Source organism: Camelus dromedarius, chromosome 10 (assembly GCF_036321535.1).
Source record: "Camelus dromedarius isolate mCamDro1 chromosome 10, mCamDro1.pat, whole genome shotgun sequence".
In the NCBI taxonomy this organism is placed as follows: Eukaryota; Metazoa; Chordata; class Mammalia; order Artiodactyla; family Camelidae; genus Camelus; species Camelus dromedarius.
The window spans coordinates 3060369-3082136 of NC_087445.1; the positions used below are offsets into that span (position 1 = coordinate 3060369).

At 45.1% G+C, this 21768-nt stretch overlaps 1 protein-coding gene across 6 annotated transcripts in view; it reads left to right on the forward strand.

Moving 5' to 3' along the window:
* FANCC (FA complementation group C) overlaps nt 1–21768 on the forward strand; it is a 182042-nt gene that overhangs the window by 155655 nt on the left and 4619 nt on the right. For all 6 annotated transcript variants that reach the window (XM_064490110.1, XM_031447204.2, XM_031447206.2 and 3 more), the window contains 5 exons: nt 4894–4946; nt 6279–6378; nt 11520–11595; nt 13909–13990; nt 18761–18941. In XM_064490110.1, the coding sequence (XP_064346180.1) occupies nt 4894–4946; nt 6279–6378; nt 11520–11595; nt 13909–13990; nt 18761–18941 (492 nt within the window). The remainder of the gene's footprint in view (nt 1–4893; nt 4947–6278; nt 6379–11519; nt 11596–13908; nt 13991–18760; nt 18942–21768) is intronic.

Below are 21768 nucleotides of genomic sequence, written 5' to 3' on the forward strand. Positions count from 1 at the left end.
CTTGTTTTCATTCTCCACTTGGCAGTCACAGCCACTTCCAAAAGAAAAAGAAACTTCTTTTACACAAAATTCCAAACACAATTCCCCTTTAATAGAAGATTATACCAAAGAATTAACTACACATCCTGGATGATGTCAGTTTTCTCTGCTTGAATAACTTCTTACTCATGTACTAGGGTTTTCTTTTCCTGCTATCTCGTTAGCAGCCCTTTAAGCATTCCTTTCTTTCTTTTTGAGCTCTTTAATGTGATGCATGTAATTTAACAAAAGCTGAAGTAGACAGTTTCGCAGTGGTCGAATAGAAACGTGTGGAGATGGTTTAGGCTTGTGGCTAAAGGTAAAATAAATCTCGGACAGTAATTGCACTTTCCAGCATTGACCTCAGGGGGGCACCAGATCCCCCAGCGTTGTCTCTCTAAAGAGGCCCAGATTGCAAGTTCTGTGTTCACTGTTGAGGATGCAGGACAACCAGTCGGAGATGAAGGGAGAGAAACAAAAAAACAAAAACCAAAAACAAAGCAGGGCAGTAATTGACCTGGGAGGTCACTGCCACTCAGAGGCTGAGCCAAGAAGCAGCAGGGGGCTGAGGAGCTATCTTCCTGCTCAGGCTGCACAAGCCAGCAGGGTAGAGGCCACTGAGCAAGGCTAAAAAAGAGGAACTTCAGATTTGGGGAGATTTTGCTCAGCATCCTGAACTGACATCCCAGTGTCTAACGTTCTCAGAGCGCGCAGGTAAATTTAAAACAAAAGTACATTTGGTACTTGTTAAGTTTTTTTTTTAAGTCCAGAAATGACAGATTTATCACTAATTAAACAATAATTGCATTATGGAGTACTGAAGAAAACCCTGCTTGTAGTATAAACAACATCTGGTAAAGATTGAAAAGAAAGAATAATTTTTCCAAGCTCAAATTTGTTGAAAGAAACCTGAATGTTTTGAAACAAAATAGACCCTAAAATGTAAAAGGGATATTTAAAGTCTTAAGCTTAGTATTTTGAAAACAGAAAAGAAAATGATTATAATAAAAAAGTACGTATTTATAAAGGTACCTTATTTTACATGACAGATGTGAAGATTTTTTATGTAAGCAGATTTTTTTAAACCAAATTGTTTTTTAACTCAATAAAGGAGTTTATTGAAATGAAACTTATGAAGAATCTTTTTTAAGAAGAAATTTATTTTTGATGAATACAGTCACCTTTTAATTTATATACATATATTAACACAAGGGCTCCTGCTTGTCAAGAGTTTGGAAGAGTTGGCTGTGCAGTGGGATGGGGTTGCCGGCTATTGGGTAAACTCATCAGCCATTTATTTATTCTTTTTTAATGACCATTCCTGAATAAACTACATAAACGTGCATAAAAGTAGATTATGAAAGAGAATCTATCGAAGGCTTCCTGAATTGCAGTTTGTCTCTCACCTAAAGCTTCCTTCTCCATTTTTAGGAAAAATACCTATGAAGGGTGATAAATGAAGAAGGCTTGAATTTTTTGTGTCTTCACTGCCTTTTTGTTTTCTGTAAGAGACATTCACATTTGTCTGTAAACTACTTCATATTATGTATAATTTCCCTTTTTGGTTTGTACTCTCTGTTCTTCCCCTCTCCCCATTCTCTGTCTCACACACATACAGAGAATTAGAAAATGATACAAAAAAGGAAAGATTTCTTCCTGCGAATTCTGTTCATCTGTGCTCTCAGGCCTCTTTCAAGTGGCAGGTGGCCTTGTAATGATTGTTGATGCATTAGGAGGAAAATCACAGGTTAGACACCAAGGACAGAGAGCGAGCGTCAATGTCATATGTACAGTTCACGGAACAGTGTGACAAGCCGGCCTCTCCCTCACCTCCCGCACGACGCAGGCCTAGAGAACCCAGCTGCTGCGTACTTCTTGGTGCTGACTTAGTCCTCCTTTGTGTTTTTGAGGGATGGGAAGGGGCTGTCCTAGGCAGAGAGAAGGTAAAGCAGTGCAGTTCTGGGTAGCTGTGAGAGATGGGAAGGGATGCACACCCCAGAACAGTCTGGCCCATAAGGAAAGGAAGCCGGGGTCCACAGTGCGCCATCATCTTCTGTTCATCCTCTGACATTTAGTGAAGGCAGCGGGAGGGGAGGGAAGAAGGGCAGACTCTTGTTACCGATGGGCTCCTGGCGACTGACATAGTTTCCCTCGACTTGAAGTACTCTGTAGTTGGAAGTCATTAGGCCAGACGGAGGGGAGCAGAGCTTGAGAAGGAACAGCTTTTAGTAGGATGGAGAAAAACAGACAAACAGATGGAACCCAAGAAAGGTTTTCTTTTCTGTCCTCGTTTTAATAGAAAAGATAACTGCCTGCATTGTGGGGCTTCTCCAGAGTTCTGGGTTGCAGAGTGGCCTGTTGCGTTCCTGTAGGGTCCCGTTTTACAAGTAAAACAGGACACAGAGGGGTTAAATGTTTGCCTCTTCCCTCACGTGGATGCTGTAAAGATTTAGGGGAGGAATTTATGGCTTCCAAAGAAGCATACATTAAGACTTTAATTCTATTTGGAGGAGTCCCTTGATAAGAAAAGCAGCTTAAGTCGGCTTTTGCGATTTGCCGTCAGCGGGGCGCACGCCTGGCCTGTGAGCGCTCCGGGCTTCATGAGGGGGCTCACTGACCCTGAATTACGTGCTGGGGAAGTGCAAAGAGTCTCAGTCTGAAACCGTCAGTGAAGGCTGCCGACGCGAAAGAGCTGCTCACGGCTCGGGAGTGGCCGGGGAGACTGGTTTTAAATCAGATCTCCGCCGTTGCTGCTTCAGTGGGGTTCCCCTTCCTCCCGGCATCTTACCCGTTTTAAAAGCGAAAACAGGATGTGGAAACAGGTTGAGAGCAACCAAAGGTCTGAAATATTTGGACAGAATAAGAGGAAAGGCCGTCAGCATGTAGGGAACAGGCAGATTCCACAGAGTCTGGAGACGTTTACGACATCTGATTGCGCTGTTCTGCTAGAAAACACTGCGTCAAAGAAAAGTATGTCCAGGCTCCAGTCCTTTTTCAACAGACTGAGTTAGAACTCCGTTGCTTTCCCTTTGCTTTCCACGGTAGCCCTGTTCTACACGTTGGATCAGACTTCTTTTTTGCCATTTGGAAATCCCTATAATCAGTATTGAATGGTTTTCTACTAGCATCAAATTCATAGAGTGGCTCTGGAGTAGTTAAGACTTTAGAACAAAAGGAATTGTTCTGTTGTACCATTTTCAATATTAGTCTTATTTTCTGCCTGCATTTTCAGGCTCTGGGTATCTGTCTGTGGGCACATGACAGTGTTCTTTGGTCTTAAACACTCTCATACCAGAGCCGTATTGTCTGTATATGAAACTGAAAAATTGGTCTGGCAAATTTGATGAATCACATTTCTTCAAGGTGTACAGTTTGCTTTTCCCTTCTGGTTTGATTTTTTCCGTTATGAATACATACAAACTTTGATGATGTTTTCTGGGCATATATCTAGTGATATATTAATAATTGTTATTATTTACAGTGAGGCTGAGAAGCAGGGAAATTAAAGCCAAGAAATATTCTGCCCCTCTTCTGTTGAACCATGGCTCTGCTGAGTTACTTTCTCGAGTACATAACTTATAAGAATTTTTAGTTGTTGTTGGGGTTTTTTAAGACAAAAATGGCCATCAGTGAAGGATTAGGGAGTGTGGATTACTCTACTTAAAGAGTAGAGATTTGTGACTTTCAAATCACAAATCTGTCTCTTCAAATGAAAGGAAATTATCCCATCAGTTTAACAAGTGGCCGTGCCCTTGCCTGGAGCCTTCTGTGACAGCCTGCAGTGGCGGCACGTGAGCACTAGATGGCACACGTTCAGTGTTACAACTCGAGCCGCCAGCACCGAAGGGTGTGGATAAGAAAGTCTGGGCAGACAGGCACCATTCTTTCTTCGGCTTGGTCTAGAAAACTTGAGAGGCAAAGCGTATTCTCTTTTCTCTCTTCCTTGATGAGGTGGTATGAAAAAAATGTTTCCCAAAGCTAGTTATATCAAGCTCAATATGACTTGAAGAAATTCCCTTTAGAGCCTAATTCGCTGACATTTGGATGCGACTGTAGAATGTCCGTTTTAGACCACAAGTGGCATTTTCCTCTGGCTTAGTCCCCATGCTTTGAGCTTTAAGCTATGGGCCTAAAGGCTATGGAACCTGGGTCAGGCCCACTGCCGCCCCACCCAGGCCACAGTAGGTCAGCTTCTGCAAATCTAAACCACCAAAACCTGTCACAGAAATATCCGTGGGTTAAATCAGATTGCTGTCATTGTGCAAGATGATGGTATCTTTATTTTCGTTAACTCTCTTTTTACCCTAAATAATTTAAGCTGCCAAATTCATAATGCACTACGATACGGCATTATTTAGTCCGGCACGATGGTGGTCACTGCCTCCCTCAATGATAATTCTAAATAATTGTATACTCATTTCCTAACAAGCAGGAATGAACAGATACCAGGCCCACATCTGATTCTGAGGCACTTGTAAGTCATGTGAGGCGGTCAGACCCACGAGGGATATTATGTAAAAGTAGCAACACAGGCAGGCTGTATGTCTGTGTTCCAGCACGCCGGTAGAAGGCATTTTTAATTTTCCATGATATTTATTGACTCTTTTTTCCCAATTATATGGGCTTATTGTAGAAACTGTGGAACATATAGGAGGGTAAAGAAGAAACTAAGGTTGCCTGTAATCCCCTTGCCCCAAGAGAACTACATGCAGGGCGTTTGCCATGAGCTGGTGGTTCCTTTTTCTAACCCAAAGGAATCTATACCCATTTTCTAGACACCAGCTGTTCTGGACGGCTCATTTACCTGACGCAAGCAAGTCATTATTAATGAAATGCTTCTGATATTTTACTTTCTCATGGTCTTTTCCTTTACAGCCTGAAGCAGCCTGCCACCCTGCCATATTCAGAGTCGTAGATGAAATGTTCAGGTAAATATTGTGCTGTTTCTGCTCATAGTTGGTCTAAGTAAGTTCAGTTTCCAAATATGAATATAAACTTCTGTGCTAGTCTCTGGGTGTGCATGGGGAGATTGTTTCTGATTCCATCTAACCCCTCTGAGCTTTTTGGTAAAACTAAATGTCAGTGTATATTTAAAAGCCAATGCCTAAGAATTAAGATGACTATCTTTTTAAAATCTTTCAAAGTTCTAATAATAATGGTGGAAAAGCAGAATTTAATTCAATTTTAAATTATTGAATATTCATGTGGGATTTTTCTCAACTCAGAATAAAGGGTAGCAGTGTACTCCCTTCACCACAGGAGGGCTGACCAATCTTTTTAAAGGATTTTCAAGCTAAGGAAAACCAAAAATAAAAGTAAATAATGCCATTCTTAACAGAGCTCTTCTGAAAGGCAAAATCAGCTATGCATGTTACAACACACTCATTTCTATTCTGCAAATACCAGTACTTCTTGGTAAGTGCACTGGATCTACAAGGGTGAGAGATGAGGAGACCCCTGGACACCAGGTCGGGTTATGGCTGACAGTCAGTGGGGGGCCGGACCCCTCCCAGGGAGCTTGCCGTGGGGCGGGGTTTCCAGCCTCTTTCTTGGGTCCTGGTGCTGCCATGATATCTGCCCTCTGTCCCATCCCCCTTGCACTCAGGAAGCAGAGGCCCCAGGGCAGACAGCAGACACTGGGGAAAGGAATTTTTACAATAGCAAATAACCCAGCCCTTGGGTTGATCTTGAAACATACTAACTTTAAGCCAAATGAGCATAGAAGTAAGTCAAAATGCTGTTTTTAGTTTAAAGCTAGCAAAGTTTGAATTGATGTTTGTTTGCTTGTTTAACACACATAAAGAAAAGTTAGTATGAAAGTGCATGGAAATCAAACCAGAAACACACAGATTCTTCCACCACTTTGCTGGGTGGATTTGACTGAGCCGTTTTAACCCTTTGGGCACCTGTTTCTCCATTTGCAAGAGCAAAAGTTCTGTGGATGTTGCATTTCCATGCATACGGTGCACAAATGTTTATAAAGAGCATTCCAGGCCCGCGGGGAAGGGGTACCAAGTGCTTAATAATTTAAAGACCAAGAAAGAGCGCTCTGCACGTTACAATTTTAAACAAAGTCTTTAGAAAAAGGAATGACAGTTTTCTCTTGCTCTCATGCAAGGACTGAAATCTGATGACTTGAGGTACCGCTGAAGCTTCTGGCACAGAAAGAATGTTACCATTTTTCCCTTTTATGTGTTCAGGTTCACATGGTTGCCAGATTAATCACTAAATGTGCTGTGATCTGGCTTTGCATTGCTCAGGTACGCACTCCTGGAAACCGAGGGAGCCCCAGAAGTACTGGCCGCGATGCAGGTGTTCACACGATGCTTTGTAGAAGCTCTGGAAAAAGAAAACCAGCAGGTTTGTTATGCTGCAGGTAATATTCATTCCCCCAAAGAAAAAGAGCCTGTTAAGAGCATTTGACTCATCACCAGAAAGGGGCACTTTATTTCCAGTGATTTTGATAGACTGCTTTGTTCATGAAGAAAGCTTCCAAATGAATGCCCCACCAAAGGTAAAATCATTTTAATTGAAAAAAATCAAGATGGTCCCCATCCGTCCCATGTCCTGGTACCCAGAAGCATTTGTCTGCTGTCGTGCAGGGAACTCTGTCAGGGCAGCGGGCGCCGCCCCAGGGGATGCGTCTCCTGGGCCCTGTGTTGTACGCCGTGTGTCTGTATGCCGTGTGCTAGGAAGGAAATCTCAGAGCAGTACTGGGCGTTCTTAACCATCAGTTTCTATTCATATCAGAGACCTAAACGTCAGTCGGATTCCAGAAGAGAAGGAGGTAGTGAGAGTGACAAGGAAGGATTTGAGTAATTGTAGAGGAGGAGCTGGGAATAGGTGTGAGTGGGACCAATCAGTAAGCGAGACGCCGGGCCTGGGGACCTGCGGGAAGACTTGCACCCTGGGGCCCGTCTGCAGAGGCAGCTGACCAGTTAGCGTGACTGTGTGCGGAACGGGAGCCTTTCCTGCCAGAGAGCTTTCACCTTTGGGCATTTTAACTGGCCTGTACTTCTGATGGCCACAGACCTACCTAATGGCTCTGTGGTGCCTTGCCTGTTCAAGTGCCTGGGTCCCCTGCAGCTTCCTGTGCGGGTTGTCATGGCCCCTTGTGATGCTTCCTGCGGTTTGACTTAGGAGAGCAGTGCTCTGGTGCTTGGCTCTAATAAAATCCCACATACCTCTACGCTGAGAAACCTCCCAGGTTTTAGCAGCTTTTTCTGTTTTTTAAGGCAACGATAAATATTTATGGTGTAGTTTTTCCATCCTCTCTCTCCCTAGGGAAGTTCGCTAGACTGTAGCAAACAACATTATCAATGGAACCAGCCTGGAATTCGGGAGGAGAGCTCTGCTGAAAGGCACTGGCTGGCCCTCACACCTATTTTGAGGCATAACTATAAATATCTTTTATCCTCCCTGAACATTCTTGTATTCCTAATTAGGAGCTGACCTCTGGAGAACCTGTCTCTGGCTCCTGGAACACACCTGGGGTGGGTGGCGGACGCGGGTGAGAGATGAGCTGCTCCATGCCCTTCACTTGAGGCTGTTTCCCTGTCAGCTTTGCTCCGAGTCGCGTTGTTGGGTTTGGCATTTGAGACTTGGACTGGTTGTACAGGAGTTACAGTCACTTTTAATTTAGAACAGTACCCTGCCCGGGCTACATGTGTCTGGGGAGCACAGACTGGGTCTGGTGGAGGCAGGGCAAGGGTCCAGAGAGAAGCAGGAATTCATCACTCCCACCTTGGGCTCAGGGTGCGAGAGCGGCAGCTCTCACCTTTGCAGGTGCCTTCGTGCATGTGTATTATGTCACTTCCTGGGGCTGTTCCTGGTTGCCTGACTTCCTAATTGACAGCCATTCTCTTCATCAGCCCCCTGCCTTCTTGAGTGCGCCTTTTTAGGTTAATCGTAATCCCTGATGCATGACCCGCTCTGTCCCGTTTGGTCCATGCCTGACTCTCTTTTCTTTTTGGGTCCATGCGTGTCTTTTCTTTCTTTGTTTTATTTGTTTATCCGTGGATTCATCATTAATCAGATGAACATCTACTAACCCAACATCCAAGCAAAAGCTGGCCTACTTCCACGTATGCAGGGTACATGGATAACTCTCCTGGTAACTGCCTTGTACCCATTCGCCCTGACTTTCTCCCCCCAGGTAACCTCTGTCTTAATTTTATGTTTATCATCCCTTTGCTTTTTTTGAAAATAGTTTGATCACATACATATGATTTGTTAAACCAGGTTTTCTAGTGATTGTTGTTGCGCTCTATAAAACACAGCAAACCAGAGTCGCACGCTGTGCAGCCTTTCCAGCAGCACGTGCCCAGGATCGCTCTGTGCTGTGTGGCTGAGGTGCGCGTTGCTGCCACTCTGTTCTCTGTTCGCAAAGTGCACCGCCATGTAGCCATCTTCCTGGTGGTGGGCATTTGGGCTACTTCCAGACTCTGTTTCCTTCTATAAACAGCGTTGCTCCAAACATCCTGGGATATATACTTGGGCGTGGACGTGCTGGTTATTAGGCACGCAGAGGTTCAGCTTCGGCAGATAACTGCCAACTTGTTTTCATACGTGGTTGTGCCAATCTACGTTCCCCCCAGCACTTTATGAGGAATCCCATTAATCCACATTCTTTCCCATTGTCAGAAATGTTTATCTTCAGTGCTTTTCATTCTCCTTTTATCCTTTCCCTCACCCTTGTTTTATTTGGAGAGCACAGTGCGGCCCCATCAATGTGCCCAACTGGACTAGGAGGCAAAAACTTGAGGTTGTCATGACAAGCTGCTTTCCCTGAGCTCACACAGTGGTCAGTGCAAACAGCAAATCAGTGCATGTTCTGGTTCCAGTAGTGGAATGTACCAGCCTGAATCTCCCACGGATAAAAATTATAAACTCTGGGGAAAATATTTTAAAAAACTATTTGAAGTTATTGGAGAGCAACCCAAAAAGCAGATAAAAACTGGAGGGGATTCAGCCCTTGAAAAAGGAAACCATGTTGGGTATTCTGACTTTTCCCTGAGGGCTCTCATGTGAGGGGTAGGAGGGGGTCTGAGTGGGGTCAAGGGGCCAGAACTCAAGGCACAATCTTGATTGACTTGAAATGTCAAAAGACAGAGCTGTGGGCTGCCAGAGGAACAAAAGAAACTGATATCAAAAGATGAACTTAAATATGCCTACAAGTACATTAATTACAAAAACTAAGTGGAAATTAACTGAATATACTAGTAAAAAGCAAATACATCACACTGGATGAAAATCCAATTATATGTTGTTTTCAAGAGACACATTCTAATAATAAAGACCCAGGTAGATTAAAGTAAGAAGAAGGAAAGAGTTGTGCTATGTAAATGAGCACAAGAAAGCTGGTGTGGCTCCTGGATTAGGTTTCAAGATCAGGAGTGTGACCGGAGAAGAAGAGGGACGTTTTATAATGGTGAAGTAGTCAGTTCATCCGGAGAAATAGCAACTACAAGTGGGTATGTGCCCAATGACAGGGTTCTGAAACACACAAAGCGAGAACTGACAGAAGTGAAAAGAGAAGTAGACAGATGCAAAACAGGGATCGACAAGCTGATTATAAAACTTACCTGGAAATGCAAAGGACCGACAGTAGCCAATTTTGAAAAACCAAGCAAACAAACAAACAAACAGAAATCCCCACAGGATTCACACTACCTGATTTCAAGACTTTAAACTGCAGTCATCAAGACCAAGACAGTGAGGTATTGGCAAAAGGACAGACATATATTGGTAGGACAGACATATATTGGTGGGACAGAACAGTGTCCAGAAGTAGACCCCATACATATGCGGTCAACTGATTTTTGACAGAGATGCCAACGCAATTCAATGGGGAAAGGAAAATTTTTAACAAATGGTACTGGAACGACTGGTTATCCAAGTGGTCAAAAATGAACCTCTACCTCACAATACACAAAAATTGGTTAGAGATGGATCATAGACTTCAAAATAAATGTTCAAACTATAAAGCCCATAAAAGTAAACAAGGAGAATCTCTTTTTTGATGTTGGGATAATCTTAAGATTTCTTAGAAGAAATGCAGAAAAGCACTAACAATATGAGAAAAATGGGTAAATTAGACTTCATCAGAACTTTAAACTTCTGTTCTTTGATAGATGTCCTTAAGAAAATGCAAAAAACAATCCAGCAGCAGGTGGAAATTATTTTCAATATATATCTAACTGGGGACTGGTCCAGAATATATAAAGATCTCTTGAAACTCGAGAACATAAGAAACAACTCAGTTTTTAAAAATGGGCAAAAGCCTTGAATACACACATCAAAAAATATGTGTAAGTTGGCAGTTAACATGTGAAAATTTTTCAACATCACTTGTGTCAGGCAGATGAACAGGAAAGCCATAAGGTAACATTTCACACCCATGAGTATGGCTAAAATTAGTAAGATTGACATACCAAATGTTGGCAAGTATGTGAAGCAACTGGAATTCTCATAAATTGCTGATGGGAGCAGTTTTTTATAAAGTTAAACAAGCATTTACTCTACAACCTAGTGATTCCATTCCTATAGTATTTACTCAAGAAAAATGAAAGCACATGTCCACAGAAAGACATAAATATGAATGTTAATTGCAGCTTTATTCATAGTTCTCCCCAAACTGGAAACAACCCAAACGCCCATCAGTGGGAGAATGAATAGAATATGGTGTATTCATACAATGACTACTTCTAAGCAATCAAAAAGAAAATAACTGCTTATACACAGTAACATGGATAAATCTCAAAAGAACATGTGGAGCCAAAGAAGCAAGAAGTACATACTCTTATGATTCTATTTCTGTGAAATTCAAGAATATGCAAAACTAATCTCTCTCGGCAAAATAAAAATAATGGTTGCAAGGTCGAGGTGGAGGGGTTGACTAACACCCACCAGGGACCCTTGTAGGGTGACCAAAAGGCTCTGGGTCTTGACTGAACCGCTGGTCACGTGGGATTTACACATTTACCAGAACTCATCAGATTGTACGCTCAAAGCCCTAGCACTCCACTGCTTATCAGTTTTACCTCAACTTTTTACAAAAGTACTTCAAAGCTTCTGCGCCTTCTGAGGGTATGGATGGCGAAAGCACCTTGGCTGTCAGAGTACTGTGGGCACCATTGTTGTTTTAGTGTTTTTTTTGGTTGTCAAAAAACCATCTCACAACTGCCTTGGAAACACTGACTTAAATAGAGGATTTATGTGTATAACTGGGTTCATGTGAGGTAAAGAGCTGATATAAAGACATCGGGAGCATAACTTCGTTTTTCTTAAGTCCCAGAAGGTGACTTTAAAAGCCTTATTTTTCTGTCACATGTTTACAGGATTATTAGAAGCATCTTTTTTCTTTAACGTTTAAGAAAACATTCTGATCACATAAGTACCAGTCGGTCGTCTGGGGGCAGAGGATGCAAGATTTTGTATTTTCTTAACACCTCTTCCAATCCTAATGTTCATGCAGTTTTGAATTTTTGATTCTCTCGTAGCCGAAGTTTGCACTCAAGACCTACTTTCCTTATGCTTCTCCATCTCTTGTCATGGTGTTACTCCAACGCCCGAAAGGTACGTGAAGGTTGATTCTGCCCATATTAAAGTAACTTCTGGGAAAATACACTGATAAACCACAACCCTTCCCCCCCAGCTCCTTACCTCCAGAACAAGGGAGATGAAATCGGTCATCTCCAATATCCCTTTGAGCTCTCAGGGGCTCACATTCTGTGGATTTTGATGAGAATTTGCTTGACTCTTCCCAGTTATGCTCATTTATGGAAAGAAAGAAAAAAGGAAAAAACACAGCCCCTCGCTGGGTTGTGATAGGCTTGTGTTCCGGAAAACACAGGCCTCTGCTGGTACTAGCCAGATCCACCGGGACGCCAGGGGCAGGCTGAGACTTGGCTGACTTGGAATTCACAGTACATCTATTTGTATTTCATTCTTTCTACTCCATGTCCCTTGTTGCAAAAGAAAAGATAAAATGATGAGTGAACGGGAAATTTCTCCCAGCCAGGCCAAGGGAAGGCCTTTGAAAGAGTTCAGTAAGTGTACTGGACCACAGCCTCTCTGACTGCACTCGCCAGCTTTCCAGAGGCCATCTCCAGACGTGGGTGTGGGGACGCTGGGGCAGGGATGCGTCTGCCCTGATTCAGCAGGTGCTGATTTGTTAACATGCCTGTGAGCTCGTGTTCAGGAAATATTTGAGAAACAGAGACTGCAGACATCCTTCCCCTCTAAAACCTGAAATCGGAAGGAAAGGCAACACTAACACAAGCCCAGACTCTGCCGTGGAAGGAGGCATTTTATCTGACCATGGAAGGAAAGAGCAAAAGGACCCATAGTATTTTCTTTTTATGCCTTTCTTTGCCTGCCTTTTTTCTAAGGCTTGTGTAAGTAGATTCTTTTGAGGAAAGTAGATGATTCAAAAAGTTTCAGGGCATTTTACAAAATCTAAATTCCTCTTCCTTTTTCTAAAAGATGCAGCTTCTCTCCCAGAGTGACCCACTTGACCCTGTCCTCTCAGGCACTGGAGGTGGGGGTGGTGACAGGCCTGCTGGGGTCTCTGGTCAGCAGTTTCGTGAAACTTAACCTGTGGGAATATGGTGGAAAAACTTTAATAACAAGATGGGAAGGTCAGTCATTCACTTTCCAGGAGCACGCCTCACAGCCTAAGTCGGGTCAGCAAAGCCTGCGGTCAGCCTGTGTGAGCGGCTGCATGAGCTCCAGAGAAAGTACTGGAGTTGTTATTTTTTAAGTTTGGAAATCTAAACAAAAGGCTAAGGTGGCGTGTGGGCATGAACTCAGCCTAGGTACCTTTCCCTTGTGTGACTCTCTGAGATTTACGTCCACAAATAAATCAGTAAGTTAAATTCAAGCACAAGTACAGGGCCCTCCTGTGCGGGTTCCCGGAAGAGTTTTCTGTATGTTACTTCTGCAAACAATAACGTCACGTTCCCAGAGTTGAGGTGTGCTTAACAGCGGGGTATCCTGTTCAGAAATTGACTTTGTGCCTGCTGTGAAGTCAGCGGCATAAAGGACGAATCACTTCCGAGCCCTGGCTATCCAGGAGCTACAGTGACGGAGACATCAAGTAAGTATGTGAACAACTAATGAAAAGAAGAAAACGAAAATGCCTTCGAAGGCTGCAGATCAGGAGTTACAGGAATTCAGAAGAGGGACAGAGAGAATTCATGATTCTTTAATCTTTAATCTGGCAGTGGTTACTCCACTTACGTTATCTTTCTTGTGTGTTTAATTACAGACTATCACGCATGAAATGTGATAACCTTTGTCAGATGTTGTTTAGAACTACAGATACATACATGCTCAGAAGTGTTTAAAACCATGGGATAATTGTGAAACCAGCAAACCTTAGGAAAAGACATTTGTCTGTATGGTACCCGTGTTATTTTTTTTTTCTGGCCTTTTTTTAACTGTAAACCTGAAATTATGTTCTAAATTCATCACAATCATAGAAAAACAGTTGGTCAGCTCATTTCTAATTCCTTGTTGACTATTTAATTATAGTCTCCCATGTATTTTGAAATCACAGATTATCAGTGACAGAAGCGAGGGGTGGGTGAGTAGAAAAGAAAAAAACCTTGGGCATCTGCAGCATAGCAGCTCTGAGTCCTTGGGCGGGCCGCCTGTGCGCAGTCTTCGTCTACTCCCGTGTGCCTGAGTTAGAGAGCCTTTGAAGTTTAGCTCTGTGTATCGCTGGAAGGTCTTTCTTTCCAGGCCTGGGAGTGGTGGAGTGGGTTCCACGGACCAGGAAAATTAAGTGCTTTCCCCTGAAAAGACGTCTTCTGATCTCAGCTGCAGATATTTCTAATAGGTTTGAGTTTTCTTCAGCTCCTCTCTGATCGCTCTCTCCACCCACAGATATCCCACAGGGACTGTGGCATCGGCCACTGAAACGTATTTCCGAAATGCTCAAAGAAATAGTTGAAGACGAAACTCAAGGGTAAGCAAACACTGACGACCCCCAGGTCTGTTTCACACATGCTTTCTCTGGATCCTTATCTTCCCTTTGAAGGCATTACAAGCACACCTCCCAGATCGCTCAGGTTTGGTTCCAGACCACAGCAGTGAAGCGAGTCACATGACTGTTTGGCTTTCCCAGTGCATGTGAAAGTTATGTTTACACTACCCTGTAGTCTGTTTAGTGTGCAATAGCGTTATGTCTAAAAAAGCAAAACGCAATATACTTAATTTAAGAATACTTTACTGATAAAAAACACTCCCCATCCTCTGAGCCTTCAGTGAGTCATAATCTTTTTGCTGTGGAGGGTCTTTCCTGGACGTTGATGGCCGCTGACTGACAGGGTGGTGGTGGCTGAAGGTTGGGGTGGCTGCGGCAATTCTTAAAACAAGACAGCACGAACGTGCACGTACCCTTAGCTTAAACGTTGCCCGGCTTTGCTGTTTGCGGAGACACTGCTTTGGGAAGGATCCCTGCTGTTCTCCTTACTTGCTGCAAGTAACAAATCCTTACCTCTACCAAAAAACAAAGGCAGCATGAAGTCAGCCACGTCAGTCGACTCTCCTATCACAAATGCTGCAGTTTCTCTGTAGCTTGCAGTGCAGTTCAGTAGCATTTTACCCACAGCAGAACTACTTCCAGGATTGGAGTCAGTCCTTACAAATCCTGCCACTGCTTTCTCAGCTCAGTCTGCGTCATATTCTAAATCCCGTGTTGTCATTTCAACAGTCTACACAGCACCTTCACCAGGAGTAGAGCCCATCTTAGGAAAGCACTTTCTTCACCTCGTCCCTGAGAGCTTTGTCCTGACGCTGCAGCAGCTCGGTCCCGTCTTCAGGCTCCACGTATCGTTCTCTTGCCGTTTCCACCACATCTGCAGTTACTTCCACTGAAGTCCTTGAATCCTTCTAGGTTATCCAGAGGGACTGGAATCTCCTTCTTCCAAACGCTTGTTAATGCTACTGTTTTGACCTCTTCTCATGAATCACGAATGTTCTTAATGGCATCTAGAATGGTGAATCTTTTCCAGAAGGTTTTAACTGACTTTGCCCAGATCCATCAGAGCAGCCACGTCTAAGGCAGCTCTAGCCCTATGAGATGTATTTCTTACATAGTCAGACTCGAGAATCACAGTAACTCCTTGATCCAGGGGCTGCAGGCTGGACGTCGCATCGGCGGGCAGGAGAACATTAGCGTCGTTGCATCCCTCCATCAGAGCTCTGGGGTGACCACGCACGTTGTCAATAAGCAGTAATATTTTGAAAAGAATCTTTTTTTTCTGAGCAGTAGGTCTCAATGTGGGCTTGAAATATTCAGTAAAACATGTTGTAAACAGATGTGCTGTCATCCAGGCTCTGTTGTTGGCGTATACAGAGCACAGGCAGAGCAGATTGAGCAAAACTCTTAAGACCCCTGGGGTTTTAGGATGACAGATGAGCACTGACTTCAGCTTAAAGTTACCAGCTGCATTAGCCCCTAACAAGAGAGCTGGTCTGTCCCTGGAAGGCAGGTGTTGATTTCTCCTCTCTAGCTATGGAAGTCCTAGATGGCATCTTCTTACAGTATATTGTCTGCATGGAAGACCTGTTTCGTGTGGCCGTCTTCAGTAGTGTCTGAGTGAGGGCTTCCCCTGACTGGCTGCAGCCTCTATGCCAGCACCTGCTGCCTCCCCTTTGTACGTTTATGTTATGGAGATGGCTTCTTTCCTTAAACCTCATGGACCAACCTCTGCTAGCTTCAGACTTTTTCTGCAGCCTCCTCACCTCTCCCAGCCCTCGTAGAATTGAAGAGAGTCAGGGCCTTGCCCTGGAGTAGGCTTTGGTTTAAGGGAATGTTGTGGCTGGTTTGATCTTCCATTCAAACTGATAAAACTTTCTCATCAGCAATAAGGCTGTTTGGCTTTCTTATCATTTATGTGTTCACTGGAGCAGTGCTTTTCATTTCTTTCAGGAACTTCTCCTTTGCATTCACAGCTTGGCTGACTGTTTAGCGCAAGAGGCCTGGCTTTCGGCCTGTCTCAGCTTTCTTTCTCACGAGGCTTAATCGCTTCTAGCTTTTGATTTAAAGTGAGAGATGTGTGACTCCTCCTTTCACTTGAACACGTAAGAGGCTATTGGGGATTATTAATTGGCCCGATTTCGGTGTTGCTGTGTCTTAGGGAATAGGGAGACCCGAGGAGAGTGGGGGAGATGGGGAAGGCCGGCTGGCGCAGCAGTCAGGACACACGCGGTCATCAGTTACGTTCACTGTCTTAGATGGGCACGGCTCGTGGTGCCCCAAAACAATTAGAATAGTGACATCTAAGATCACTGACCACATATCACCTTATAAGAACTATGATAATAATGGAAAAGTTGAAATACTGTGAGAATTACCAAAATGTGACACAGAGACAGGAAGCGAACAAATGCTATTGGAAAAATGATGCTGGTAGACTTGCTCAACACAGGGTTGCCACAAACTTTCAGTTTAAAAAAAACAACACACAGTATTCTGTGAAGTGCAGTAAAAGGAGGTCTGCCCGTCCTGGTCTGTGGCTGTCCCCACACAGGAGAGCACACTGCTGAGTAAGAAGCAGGGGGCCCAGAGCTGCACAGACCGCTCCTGGCAGCTCAGGATCGATGGGCTGCTCGTGTAAACACTTGTGTAGAAGCTGTTCCGCGTGAGGGCTGGTGTTAGCCTTTGCCATATGCAACCGTAAACAATAAAGGAACAGACACTAAGGAAGAGCGGCGCCCCCCGGCACGGTGAGAAGGGCCCCCCTCTGGGTCCTGTGGCCTTCTCTGCCTCTCTGGGGAAGGACATTCCAAGCTCCCCTGCACAGCAGGATGAAACGCTTCTTTTCCTTCTCTTAGTAATAAGAATTTGTCTAAAATTAGAAAATCCATTCTAACATAAATTAATTTCTAACATTATGATAGCAGGTACCCTGTTATATGCATTATTTCTCTAGAAGCTTCCACATTTAGACTTTGCGAAGTTCTCTGGAACATAATGCCCTTTGCATTCCTCTTAATTTCCTTGCTTTTAGAGTACAAGTCTTTTACTCATTGTCTGTCTAGCCTACTAGGATGTCTGCTCCTTTGGCTGCTTTTCCTTCTTAAAATTCTCTGTATTGCTGAGCCACAGACTGTAGCCGGTGTCATTGCTGATGCAGTTTTGAGTGTCAGCTACTCACTCCTCCCCACACCGAGACTCTCACCAGTAGGAGAGACAGGAAGAACTGGCAGCTAAGTGGGGATGAGAGCACCAACCCTGTGAATGACCTGCCATACCCTGGCCGCCCCGTGCACGCTCTCTGCCTGTCTCTGGAGAAGAACAGGACCTAGACCCAAAGCCTCATGGGTTCCCGCCTGACCTAGCTCTGCCCTAACTAGACTTCAGGGGCCACCGGCAGGGAAGGGTCTGTGAGCAGCTTTAGGCCGCTGGGTCACCAGCCACATGGGACTGCCTTGCACACTTAGCTTCTAAGAAAAACAAGAGTGACCGGGGCCCATCTCTGCAGGCAAGCTTTGGTCCCTGCCTGATCCAGATGTGATGCCCACCTGGGAGCAGGGAGCACGAGTGAGCCCCGCTGCTCAGCTTACTCGTCTGTGGGGTCTACAGGGAAGACGCCCCATGGACCCCGATCCTTGCTTTTGAGACATAACCCCGCCCACCACTCACGTGGCTGGTGGGGCATCAGCCCCCCCTTGTGGGGACAAGTGAGGAGGACTAATATAATACTCCCCTTCCTTTCTCTCCATTGTTCTGCAGCCCAGATTTCAGAACGTTTCATCACTTGTTCTCAAGGAGGACTCAGACAGGAGGAACGCAGTGACGAGGGGAGATGGGCCAGTGCTTAGAGCTTGGGGATTCCACAGGCCAAGTAGAGGAATACACGCCCACATTCAGCAAAGACTGAGCACTGCACAGGGGCCCAGAGCTCTCCTTGTTTCGGGAGCTTTCTCGGTTCAGAAGGAAAAGTCTGCTCTAACTTAATCTCAGGCCGCTCCTGCTCTGTTTTCCCAGGGGAGATGTCAAACTGCCAGGCCTGTCACCGTGCAGATTAATGGGTACCTTACCTTAAGCAGATAGATTCTACTCTTTCTTGCATCTCCCGGTTCCCCGAGTGACAGGATAGCTTCACAAAAGCTTTAACTTTTCAGCATTGATGTATTAGTGATGACAGGAAAGAATACAATATACAGCTCATTAAAAATTCATGATCGCCAAAATACACAGCAGAACCTTGTGTTCCGTGAGAGAAGAAACAGAGCGTGTTTCTGCCTGCATCCTTTCTCTGGTCTCCAGCTGGACCCCAGGGAGCCCCTCCTTTCTTGCTCTGGGCTCCCTGGGTGGCTGCCCTGCGGATGGGTGGCCCTACTCTGCACAGCAGCCCAGCTGTGCCCGCCATGCAGAAGGCAGAGCTGCGAGCCTGCAGGTTCTCATCTTGCATCATTCTTGCTGGTCATGGGCCAGAAGCTTCCTTTCTCAGAGGCCTGCACTCACTCATGGTCCCTGGAGGTAAAGATTTAAATATCTTAGGTCCTCAGGGAACATGGGGTTTTGAGAGGCAGGCCTTTGAAAGCCCTCTGATGAGTTCAGGGTGGCACTGTGAGCTTTCTCTGAATCTAACTTTTATTCCTTTGCAAGTTGTACTTCAGCAGATAAGAACAATTGAAGCCAACCATTTGCAAATGTTAGTTGCTTTAAGAACCTAAAAAAAAAAAGGAAGCCGCCCAGCCGCCATGTGTCTTGGTTCTGCTCCAGGTCCTCCGGAGGCCCCTTTGAGAACTGGTTTCTGTTGGCTCACTTTGGAGGATGGGCTGACATCGCGGCTGAGCAGTTACTGACATCGGTGGGCGACGCGGAACCCCCGGAGGCCCTGCTGTGGCTCCTGGCCTTCAGCTCCAGCCCAGGCGACGGGCCTCAGCAGAGAGCACAGACCATGGTGAGTGGCAGGGCCCACGGCGTGTGCCCTTCAGGGTGGATCTCTCGGGGCAGAAAGGACCCTGCAGGAAGAGGCCCTGCAGAGAGGGTTTGGCTTCACTGAACCGCAGGCCCCGCGGCGTGCACGTGTGGACGCCCGCCTGGACGAGCGCGTGCGTGCTGGGCCCGTGGCCGGGGGGTGCTCCCGCGCTTATGGGTGGGTTGGGGGTGGGTGCTACCGCTCCGCTCTCCCGGGGGGCACGGAGGAGATGGGGGTCAGCCCTTCTGTCCCCTGGGTCATTTTCTCTCTCTGTCCGCTGCCGTCCGTACCCATTTTCAGGCGCACCTGTCCCGGGGCCGCGCCCTGCAGGGGGCGCTGTGCGGGGGTCTGCGCACCGTCCTCTTTCCGATCAGCCGCCGGGCTGTGTCGGCCTCTGTCTTAACTTAATCCTTTCTTGGATGGGTCAGTAGATCCTCACATTACCGGCTTTGTGTAGAACTCTTACCAAAGTAATCACATGATATTAACCACTTAGCTTCTGAAAAAGGCCTTGGCCATTTCCTAAATAACAGAGCAGCAAAGTACAGGAGCGGCTAACCGTCTGCGGCAAAGACCGCTGTTCCTTTGTGTGGCATATAGTCATTAACAGCAGCAGGGCTTTGATTAAAGGCATTGGCGCCTTCCTTGCAAACATTTATCTGCTGGTTTTTAAAAGTTCAACTACCGGCGCTGTGTGTCGATTTTAATAATTAAAGGGAGCAGGTTTCTTTATGTGGAGGGCAGTTCTATTTGCTTGATGTTTTCTGTTGGTTGAAAAAGGCAGACCAAATCAGATACATCTGTATAGTTTACTTGTTTAAAGGCATGTTACATGGTAGGAAAGAAAAGAATTTGGGACTTTAAGAATTTGAAATTTAGTGATTATTTTGGACCAAAAATAACTTTTTAGAAATTAACATGTATTTAAGGACTGCTAGCTGATTAAAAAGAAAGCCTGCTATAACTTCCCTGTTAAAATATCACATTAAACTAAGGAGAATCCTAATTTTTCGTCTTATTTTTTAATAATATTTAAAATAGGTGAAGCACTGATGATTTCTAGAGCCTTTTGATATACATTCTATATTTAATTCTGTATAAGCTAAATTGCTAGGTTGTATGTTAAATTCCATATCCATCATAGAAGATGACAGAGGGTCACTTTTGAAGTACAGGGAAGTGAAGTGTCCAACAAGAGTGACTTTCTAGATGGTTCTGCATTGGCACATCTTTCTGCTAGTGAAGCTGGTCTTTTTGTTGTTGTTTTGGTAAAACATACGCATCATTCTTACTCAGGGTAGCTTAGTGCCAGCACGCCTGCCTCCTTCCTGGCCGTTCACCCGAGGTAGCCATCTGCCTGTGACTGCCGCTGTGCATCCATTTATGACCCCAGAGCATCTTCTCGGTGCTCAACCTGAGGCACCGGTTTGTGTGGCATACTGGGGAGCAAGGGGGCTCCCCTCGTTTAACTGGTCACTCCCCTGGGTTTTGTGAGCTTGAATGCCTTTGATGGTCTGTTGGGTGACTTGACAAACTGAACTAACTGAACTGCCTTTGAAAGCATGATTATTGTAAGATTTGATTGAGTTTGACAGTATCTGTGCCTTTGCCTTAAAAGGCATAATTAAATCGCGGCGCTGGACTGCACACATAGTATACTTTGGCTGGAACCGTCACCTCTGCTTGGCCAGCGTCGTTGAGGTTCAGGATCAGGGGGTGGGGGCAAGGAGCAGCTGTCCCTGCCTGGGATGTGCACGGCCTGCAGACGCCCCTCCTTGCTCTGCAAACCACGTTCTCCACCACCCGGTGTTCATCTTCTTTTGCTAACTTTGAATTGAGCCATGATAAAAACAAAAAAAATCTGTTTGTATACCCTTAAGAATTAGGTGAGGGTTCATACTGTTTAACTCTGTCATTCTGCTTCTAGAAATTATCCTAAGGAAGTAATTAGAGCCAGAAAAGGATTTATGTTACTAGAAGGTCGTTACAGCATTGTTTGTAATGGCAGTAATTGGAAATGGCCTGCATTTTCGATACTACGGATGTTGGCTAAATGGATTGTGGTGCGTTATAACCAGAGAATAGCATTCTGTTATCACAGAACACATACTACAGGTAATGGTGAACTGCTTCCAGGGCGCTGTGAAGAGAAAACTCTGAAACACAGTACGTTGTGGACAGGGATGATGTGTTCACAGTGCACAGAAAGCAGAGGACAGGGACTAAGCCTCACTTTTAACAAGTCTCTTTGAATCGTGGAGTTAGTCATTTTATTTCCTTTTTACTTGTGTGTATGAAGTTTCATAATGCAGGATAGAAAGTAATACTTAGAACAGAAAGCTTATATTTTTCTTCTGAAAAGATTAGGAAGCACTCAAGTGACTTGCATGTGAGGAAGGCATTCGAAGGGAGAGACGGTCTGGAATGAGAGAGAGGGGAGGAAGGCAGTGTCAAACACCAGTCAGGAAGATGCATATGGAGGCGCCGCCCTGACGTTGCTGTAGACCCGGGTCCCCGGCAGGGTGGCCTTGGGCCCCCATAGATGCCGGCAGGGGAGGGAGGCGGAGGGGACGCTGCCGTCCTCCATGGAAGAGCCCCATGGTGCAGTTTCTCACGGTCTCGTATTGTGGTCAGAATAGCTCACACAGCACTCCTAGTGTCTTGGAGTTTATGACTGACAGACTTCACTGAATGAGGCCTTAACTTCCAGGAAAAAAACGACTCACACAAAATCCATAAAATTGGTCATGGGAATTTTCTGAGTGGGCTCAAGTATTCTTTCGAAAAGGACAGAACACAGCTATTCATG